The following is a 10,073-nucleotide window of genomic DNA, read 5'->3' as shown; positions in this document are numbered from 1 at the left end:
TATCAAGGGTGTCGCTCCTATTACTTGCTACACAAAATCTGATGGACTTTTTAGGCGTTTATGTAACTCATGCTGTTTGTTATCATAGTTTTGTGTTGCTTGTTGTTCACTGCTAATAAATGGACCTTGAAGTTTCATTTCCTTAAAAACTGTTGTCATGGTATATTGGCTGAGATGTCTCCTTTAAATTCTCCAAAATAATTTTTAGTTAATTTGTGGATGTTTTGGACTATTATTATTAGATTTAGGTTTACATCTTAAAGTAAGAAAAAGAGGCAGTGACAGGAATGCTTTTTAGTGGAAATCTGAAAATTGGGGGCTTGTGAGCTAAGGAAAGATGTTCAATTAGCTTGATTTGTGATCTCTACTATTTTCTAAACCTAGATTCTGGTCTGAGGACAGCGAAAAGTTACATAACTCCCGCAGCATTTAGACCCGGTGCCTATGCTTTGTGCTGCCTCCAATGTACAGCCATTCCCTCAGAAGCTACACTGTAGTTCACTGTTCTCTGATTCTATTGGCAAGTACTCGATGGAAAGAATAGCCAGTCCTGGGCAACAGGAATTCCATCATTTTATGAATTTCTCCATCCCTTCAGGCAGTGCATTCTGAACACTGACTGTCGCTAAGTGTCCCACTTTTATTTCATGCCTTCTTAAAATTGTGCCTTCTGGTTCTCTGCCAAAAGATACATTTTCCATCTGCAGTACTTAACTTGTCAAGACCGCTCATGGCCTCCTCTTAGCATTCTTTGTTCTAATTCAGGATTCCCTAATCAACCCACAAAATCCTTCTTCCCGGCACCCAGTCCATTCATCTGTATATGGCCTTTTGGACTTCCTTTAATACATGAAGGCGCAAATGTTAGTTATGCCTCCTTAGAAGATTCCCAAGAAATGGTGATGGCAGCAATGAACAGAAGTAAAGGGAAACAGGGAAGGTCCAGGTGTTATGGGTTAGGGTGGACTGATTTCCAGAGGGATTGCATTTAAAATTAGCCTTGACAGGGTCTGATATGGAATAATATGTAGTAACCCCTGAGTCTGGACTCACTGCCACTGAAAAAATGTGAAAATGGAACAAAAATGGAGATGAAATAACTTTCAGCTGAATTACACATAAATAAAAATACAAAAGCATTTACCAACTTATACTTGGATCTAGGTATAACAGGATATAATCAACAGTAACAAATGGCATTGAACTAGCTGTGAGGTGATTGAACTTAATCCTGGAAGCGATGCAGGAGTTCACAAGTCTTTTTCTCAATGATTTCATGCAGTTTTTTAATGCGTTTGTCGCTCACAGTCCGCACGTAGCTCTCGGCACTCAGCACTGCCATCCCGTCATGGACATCGCCCATTATGAGGAGGGGCCCGTCTGAAAGGGTTATGTTCGGGCACGGGCAGTTCCAGTCCATGTTTATCATTATCACCTCCAAGTGCTTGAAGTCAAAGAACTTGAGCCCCATTTTCTCGTCCTTCAGCACCTCGTCCAGCGTAAACCTCGCCACGCCGGAGTCTTGTTCCTCGACGATCTCAGTCACCCTTCCCACGATGGCATAGTCACTTCTGCAGAAGCTGGGCACAATCTTGTGCCGAGGTTTGCAGGCTTTGCACTGCTGGTTTTTCGGGAAGGGGCAGGTCTCCTCGCAGGTCTCCTTGCTCTCAAAATTGTTCTTGTTGCCCTCGCAGCCGCTGTAGACAAAGGCGTGGCACTGCTTCATCAGTGAGTTGTAGGCCCACCGGGCCTCCCACATCTTGCAAGGGCCCTGCACGGCTGGAAAAGTGCAAATGTTCACCGTCTCGTTGACACAGGCCAACCTGCACTCCTCGTACGTCTCAAACTGGTTCTTGCTGCCATTGCAGCCACCGGACACAAAGGTGGAACAGGTGCCTTTCTTGTGGTTGTAGAACCACCGGACATGCTGGTGGCCGCATTCCCTCTTGTCTGGCTCCTTGAAGCACTCTCCTGAGGGTAAGGGCTGGCCTTTGCTGGCTGCACCCTCTCCCGAGTGGCCTCGTTTGATAACGGACAGTGGGAAGTCTGCCCTCAGGAGGCCTGCGGCATTTCTCGCCGTGCACGTGTACGTCCCAGCGTCCTCCTGCTGGGCACTGTAAATCACCAGCTGGCCAATGTTGGTGACCACAACGTTGGCGTACATCTGGTCAGGCCTCATGATGATGTTTTCCCGGTGGTCGCTCTGCTTCTCCCAGGTGATGTCCGGCCTGGGACGCCCGCTGACGTCGCAGTGAAAGCTCACGGTGCCTCCGACGTAGACGGACTGGTGGTAGGGGTTGGTGTAGAGAGCGGGAGGAATGTGGTCTTCCAGCGAGCTCGTGGATGTGGGGTTGGCCGTGGTTTCCAGTGGCTGGGGGCTGGTGTTGGGCCAGGTGATGTGATACCGGCAGGTCACCACCGTCAGGCTGATACCCCTGATACACGCCTCGGCGTCCATGTAGCACTTGTTGTAGTAGGTCAGGCCATCTGAGGCGCAGGTGAAGTTCGGCTCTTTCTCGCATCTATCCTTGCACTTGCAGACGGGCTGTCCATCCCAGATATCGCACTCCGAGCCTTGCTGGGTGCACACGATCCTCTCGCACGTCGCCTCCTTGGAAAGATCCGAGGATGCCAAGCTGCCGTCTGCAAACCTCGCTGCCACACAGCTCTTCAGGCCGCACACGTTGGTGCAACACTTCTCGAAGCTCTGACAATCCTGAAAAAAAGCAATGCACTTCATTGAAAGAAGCTTACTGATATAATCCACACACTGCATCCTCCTGTTGTGTTCACAGGCCTATGCAAACCAACACACAGAACAAAAGACCCAGTCCGCCATAGTGACCTTCTTGAACTGTTATGACAGAGAAGTTGGTTTCTTAGCCCATTAAGTCTATCCCAGCCCTTTGTATATTAACCCAGTTAGTTCCATTTCCATTCTATTCCATTAATCATGCAGGTTACTCTGCCTTCCAAGACTACCTAATTCCCTTTCGAAAGCCATGTTTGATTCCCTATCCCCCACCACTCTATATACAGCAAGTTCCAGATTATAACTCTCTATGTTAAAAGCTTTTCTCAACTTTCACAATATGTATCCTGCCCACTTTGAACCATCCATTAATAGCAACAGCTTCCTTCTAATTACACTGTCTAAGAAACCATACAACCCCTCTTCATACCAGGCACACCTTTCAGAAGATAAGGATGCATATATTTATATAGCAACTTTCATATCCCTTTCAGAAACGTTCCATACCACTTTACAGCCAAAGAAATTCTTCAAAGGTGTATCCATTTTTTCCTGATAACTGCACCCATGTACGTATACAGAAACAAACTGGGGTATGTGAAGCTGAGCAATTGTCTGCCAGAATTCAGGTACAAGTTTGTTTTGCATGTAATTGCACTAACTCTGTACAGTAATACATCACATTTGGAACTTTGATGATGCTGAACTGGCCATATTTTCTGCACTATTGGATTTTATTTCTGTTAGCAAGCTCTTTTTTTAGATGGTATATGATACAATAATTTTTGCAATGAACTCATTGTCATCGTTATGTGCCGTGTCATATAACGTAGGCGAACATGGTCTTCCATCTGTCTTTTTTTCCAATGAACTAGGTAAGTTTAAAGTGAATGTGGGAACTGAAGCCCCCAGTGAGAGGACAGGGACCACAGCAACTATTATAACCTGGTGAGCCAGTTAACATAAATCACTACAGCACAGTACTAGCCCTTCAGCCCACAATGTTGCGCCAACCTTTTACCTTACTCTTTCCTCCTACATAGCCGTCCATTTTTCTATCATTCATGTGTCTATCTAAGTGATTCTTAAATGCCTCTACTGTTTACCAGCACCCTTGACATAGCATTCCATGAACCCACCCATCACTCTCTGTGTACAAAATTTATCTTTAACATCCCCCATACTTTTCTTCAGTTACTTTAAAATAATGCCCCTTTGTATTAGCCATTTCTGCCTTGGGAAAATAGCTCTGACTATCCACTCTATCTATGCCTCTTTATATACCTCTATCAAGTCACCCCTCATCCTCCTTCACTCCAAAGAAAAAAGCCCTACTTTGTTCAACCTATCCTCTGAACTCATGCTCTCTAATCAAGACAACTTGGCAAATCTCCTCTATACCCTCTCTAAAGCTTCTACATCCTTTCTATAATAAGGGGACCAGAACTGAACTTAATACTCCAAGTGTGGTCTAACTTGGGTTTAACAGAAATGCAACATTACCTGGTGGGTCTTGAATTCAATCATCCAACTAATGAAGGTCAACACACCATACACCTTCATAACCACCCTATCAACATGTGCAGCAACCTAGAGAGATATATGGATGGACCCGAGGGTCTCTCTGCTCCTCTATACTGCTAAGAATCATGCATTCAACCCTGTATTCTGCCCTCAAACTCAACCTTCCAAAGTGAATCACGACGCTTCTCGACAATGTTCAACCATCAGGATTTCTAAAGAACTGGACAGTGGATTATAGGCATTTTACTATATCTGCTTGATCACTTTCACCAATCTGTCAACCCTTTTACTCAGTTATGTATATTGACCTGGGATGCAGTCACCATAATAAGTGATCTATATGAAACTTCACAACATACTCTGGTTCAAAAGGAATGAAAAGGTAAACCCAATTCTTCAGACACAAATGCAAGAAAAATCTTTGTTTTACAGGATATATTTCTGAACAATTTTATACAAATATTTCTTCTCCCCGAGATCTGCAATGCAGATAATTGCTTCTGAAAAGAAAATTTCACATTAAAAATTCAAAAGCCAGTAGAATTATTTGTAACTTAAATTCATGTTAGTTGCCTCTGAAACTTAAAAGGAATATGTTATTCAGGTTCCTAGCATGATTGTTGAGTGACATGGAAACATGAGAAGTTCAAGGTATCCTGAAGCTGTGAGATACAAACGGGGTGGAACCACTGCCTAACCAGTCTCTGTAGATTAGCCTGAAGCAGATGCTGACAAAGCAGAAGGAAGGTTTTAATAGTGGGAGCCTTGGGGAGTTGTACCTCTTGAAGTTACATTGTTGTTACCTCTGTGACTTCAAATCAGACAAAACTTCGTGTAGGATTCAAAATTTGATCTGGAGATTAGGAGAAGTGATAAATGCAGTGTGTTTACATTTTAGACTTTATTTTAACATTGTAACATTTATTGTTTTAACATTATAAATATTAATAAATGCTGTTAATTTACTATTCAATTATAACTTATTATAAGTTGAAGGAGTTTTTACCAATATGTTACCCGGACTGGAGGGTTTTAACTATGTGAAAAGATTGGATAGGCTGGGCTTATTTCCCTTTGAGTGAAGGAGTTTGAGAAGTATATAACATTGTGAGATAGGGTATAGTCAAAATAATTTTTCTCCAGAGTGGAGCATCAAAAACAAAAGGGCATAGGAAAAGGGCTTTAAAGGGGATCTGAGGGAGAAGTTTTGAATACAGTGAGTGGTTGATATCTGGGACACATGATCAGAATTAGTGATGGAATGAGATGCAATTACAATGTTTAAACAAACACTTAAAAGGCAATGCATAGTAGGATATGGCCCTAATTCATGCAAAGGGATTCGAGTGCATGTGAAAAATAGAAGATGTGGATGTGATGGGCCAAAGTATCTATTTCTATGGTGTACAATTCCGTGACTCAATATTTTTAAATGTTTCCCTGTGTCACAGAATGTAAATAACTTTATAAGATCTCACAACCTTTATCATGTCTAAGTCACAGCCTTGGTTCTTGCCACAGGCTATTGAACTGTTCCAACCGTGGAGCCTCAGTAGTACACCAAGTGAGAGCCAGCTGCCAGAGTCCTTTCAGTCTGACTCCAGGACTTGGAAGCCCATATTGGACCCGTATTTCTGTAATAGTTAAAGCGGGTGCGGGTAAAATCCAGGAGCTGAATCTAATTGACAATCTGAATTGGAAGACAATGTGGTTCAACAAACCAAGCTTCCTTCAGCACTTTCAGATAGACAGAACAGAACCCATGGTTCTTTTTCAAAGACGAGCAAGGGAGCTTACCCCATTGTCCTGAATCATATTTTCCTTCAACCAACGTTATCAAACAATTATCTATTGCTTCTAATTTCCTCATCAGTACAAAGTGGCTCCAATTGTCAACCTCCATATGGAACAGAGGGCACTCTCACAGGTGGCCACTCCTTCACCCTTCTCAGATTTAATGGATCCCGATTGCAATTTAGAGTGGGGTTGTGGAGGTCTAGGATGTACATCCTCAGAACAGATTGAATGTCAGTCACTTCAGATCTGCTGTCTTCAGCCTGTTCTTTTTGCTAATGTCTCAACTGAGAAAAACCCTGCAGTGCCACGTTCCCTCACTACTGTACTGACGTGCCACTTTGGGCTTTCATCTTTCAAGTCTCTGTGTTCCATCCTAAGATTTCCCTAATTTTGCCTAAAGCTTTATTTCAAAAGTAGTCAAACTTAAATCACACTACCCAATCTTGCCCTGAAGGATATATGAAATGAATTTGCAGGAGATTTGGCTGCAATTAAAAACATTCTGTTGTCCATCACAATTGTATGATGTGGCTAAGTTACTGGGACAGTAACCTATTGGCCTGGACAACCTGGAGGCAAGGGGAGAGATTTCTGGAACCCTGATGGAGATACTTAAATCTTTACTGACCACATGTGACATGTCAGATAATTTGAAAGCAGCAAATACGGCACCTTTATTCAAGAAGGGAAGCAGAAAAAAAACCCTCCTGATGCAGGTTTTCGACCTGAAATGTCAACAATTCCTCCCCCCCCCCCCACATTTGTGTTGCTCATCCCACTGAGTTCCTCTAACTAATGGTTTAAACTACAGACCAGTTAATCTAACATCAGTGGTAGGGTCAATAATGGAACAGAATAGTGGGGATCTGGTTAATCTACACCTGGAAAGACAGGAATTGCTCAGGGATAGTCAGCCATGGATTGTTGGTAAGAGATTCCATCTGACAAGTTTAATTGAGAGTTTTGAAGAGGTAACAAAATATATATATTTTGATGACAGTGTTGTTAATGTTGTTTACATGGACTTCACTAAGGCCTTCCACAAATCTGACATGGATACCTGGTCCAAATGATGGGATCCTATGTGATCCAAGTCATGTTGGTCCACTGGATCCAAAATTGGCTTGGTAATAGGACACAGAGGACAATAGAATATCAATCCCTTTGCTGTAACTCTGGACTTCCATACAGGCCAGACTGGATAAGAATGACAGAGCTCCTCCCCCAAAAGACATTGGTGTCCTAAGTGTTTTTTTTATGACAGTCCTGTAGATCATCACTGCCAATGACAGAGAGACACAAGAGTTTCTGCAGATGCTGGAAATCTTGAAAACACACACAAAATGCTGGAGGAACTCGGCAGATCAGGCAGCATCTATGGAGGGAAATAAATAGTTGACATTGCAAGCCGAGACCCTTCGTCAGGACTTCTAAGGATTAACCACTTGTGAGGATGCCCTCATTCTAGAAAATAAGTCACAGAAACATTCTCAAATGCAGCTACAAAGGCCTGAAAACCAGGTGATTGTCCAGTGCAGTACTGAAGCAGTGCCACATTGTTGGAGGTGAGGTGTTCATTTTTTCTGCACATATCAAGCCATGGTCCAATGTGTCCCTTCACGCATGATATCTTTTACACTTTTCTTTTCAAAAAGAGAATGAGAAACTTCCCTTGTATCCTGTCCATTTAAACAAACACAGCACATAATAGTGCACCTGCTAGAAATACAACATAAAACAGAAAATTGTGGAACTCCTCAGCTCATTCTGACTTGGAAAATGTATCACTGTTTTCCCGTTATCCTGGAAGATCCTCTCTATCTACACTGTGGGAGGGTCTTCACTGGAAGGACTGAAGCAGTGCAAGAAAGCATCTCACCGTCATCTCCTCAAGGGCAGTTATGAAGGGCAATGAACGCTTGGCTTGCCAGCTGCAGCCACATCTCAAAAAATAAGAATAAAAATAAAATGCCTGAGTGCACGGGAGGCCCATTTCATGAAGTAGTGGTTTGCACGACGCTTTACAGTACAGCTGACCTGGGTTCATTTCCCGCCACTGCCTGTAAGGAGTTTGTACGCTCTCCTCATGACCGCGTGGGTTTCCTCCGAGTGCTCCGGTTTCCCCCCACAGTCCAAAGACGTACCAGTTGGTAGATTAATTGGTCATTGTGAATTGTCCCGTGATTGGGCTCAGGTTAGATCGGGGGATTGCCAGGCGGCATGGCCCAAAGGGCCAGAAGTGCCTAATTCCATGTTGTATCTCAATAAGTAAATAAATAAAACAAAATCAGCACTTGTAACAGAGAAGCATTCCCTGACTATTACACTGGGTGTCAGCCAAGATTCCTGTGCTCCAGTCTCTGAAAAGGGACTTAATCTGCATCATTCTGACTGAATGAAACCCTCTGAACATCAACATTGCGGGAAATAATGATTAAAGTTACCTCTGTCCCCTGCTGCATGTTTGCTACTTGACATGAATCACCTGAAGCCCCATGCAAGTAGAAACAGAAAAAAAAATTGTTTTAATTCATTTGTATTTAAGGATTTCGTATCTGACCTGTTCACTTCAAAAGTGACTTTGAAATCCTGAACGTTCTCACATTACAGTCTACAACAGCATCTGTAAAAGCATTATATATATAGTTTTTTTAATCTTATACATGATATGGAAACGTACCACTAGCCCAACCCATCTATGTTTCATTCTTATCTTTCTACTTTCACTCATCCACATTGCCCAACCTCCCTTTAAGGCATCTGTTCCATCCACCTCATCCACTCCATGTATCACCTTCTCTGAACTTTTTGCTAAAGCAGTTTCCTCATAACTCAACACTGGATTTCCTGGTGACTGTCTAACACCGAAACTGACTATTTAAACTTCGATATAGACTACCAGAGCGGACAAAGAAGAAACATGTGCCCAACGTATTGAGGACGAAACTGACGCCAAAGTCAATTCACAATAATAGCACAATAACGTAATTTTAAATGGTCTCTCCCCCCCCCCCCCCAAAATGCCGCAGATTTCACGGGACGTCGCAATATGGTGTTAAGTGGTTCTTGGCTCCATACTAAGAAAAATTACCTTTCCACCTCCAGCATATAATTCTCTCTTTTTAATATCGCTAATCGTACTCTAAAGAGATCAAGCACATTACTTCAGGACACAAGTCTATTACAGCGCTTGTTGGCTCTACCTCATCAGCGTTGCATTCCCTCTCGCAAGTGCTCTGCGCGTCCACCCACAGGTTGGGATTAAGCTGGTTTGGACAGGCGCCGGGATAGGAGAGCTTTCCGCCGGGGAGACTGGCGCCTCCAGCCAGCCTCAGCAAGCTGAGCACAATCACAAGTGTCCTGGGCTGAATTCGGTCTCCTCTGGCCTTTCTCTCAAACATCAAACCCAATCCATTTCTGCAGCACTTGGAGAAGTAAACGTGCCCCTGCAAAAATACCAGCATCTTTAGCGGGGGGAAAAAGTCCAAAAATAGTTTTCCCCCGCCCCTCAAGACTCAATAAAAAAAGGTAAATAAAAATAGTTTGCCAAGAGAATTAAAAGTTCAGGATGAGGCTGGAGGAGAAAAGGAGCCATTGATTGGGTAATGGGACATAAAGGACCGTCTGTAACCTGAGCAGTGTCGGTTCACATGATGGAAGTGGGAGGTGTCTGGATTTCAACATCAAAAACATTCTGTGACCCAGACCACAGCCCTGTCTGGTCAACGGCGGCTGGACAAACATGATATGGGGAGCCTAGAACTTCAAACGCACAAGGTTTTATCCGACTTGCCAGCGTCGTTCCGGGAGATCAGTGCGCACAACCATCACTCTGGAGATTAACTGCAAAGGTTTGGAGATATCAAACTTTACAAAACAAATAAAAACCTTGAAGGTGCGACTGAGTTATATTGAGAAGGTTTTTCGTTTTTTTACACAACACTCTTTGAGGGGTGGGATTAGAATTTTTTTGGTATATGAGAGTGATGGAAGCCAGAAA

At 43.2% G+C, this 10,073-nt stretch overlaps 1 protein-coding gene across 1 annotated transcript; it reads right to left on the bottom strand.

Moving 5' to 3' along the window:
- Positions 1 to 1,060: 1,060 nt before the first annotated feature.
- Positions 1,061 to 9,537, bottom strand: LOC140188080 (WAP, Kazal, immunoglobulin, Kunitz and NTR domain-containing protein 1-like). The gene is made up of 2 exons (XM_072244030.1): positions 9,277 to 9,537; positions 1,061 to 2,716 (listed from the first exon to the last, which is right to left on the bottom strand). The coding sequence occupies exons 1-2, from the start codon at positions 9,535 to 9,537 to the stop codon at positions 1,226 to 1,228; spliced, it is 1,752 nt and encodes a 583-aa protein (XP_072100131.1). The 3' UTR covers positions 1,061 to 1,225.
- Positions 9,538 to 10,073: the final 536 nt, after the last annotated feature.

Source organism: Mobula birostris, chromosome 26 (assembly GCF_030028105.1).
Source record: "Mobula birostris isolate sMobBir1 chromosome 26, sMobBir1.hap1, whole genome shotgun sequence".
Lineage (NCBI taxonomy): Eukaryota > Metazoa > Chordata > Chondrichthyes > Myliobatiformes > Myliobatidae > Mobula > Mobula birostris.
Note: the sequence above shows the minus strand (reverse complement) of the source record. Positions and strands in the feature narration are given on the sequence as shown.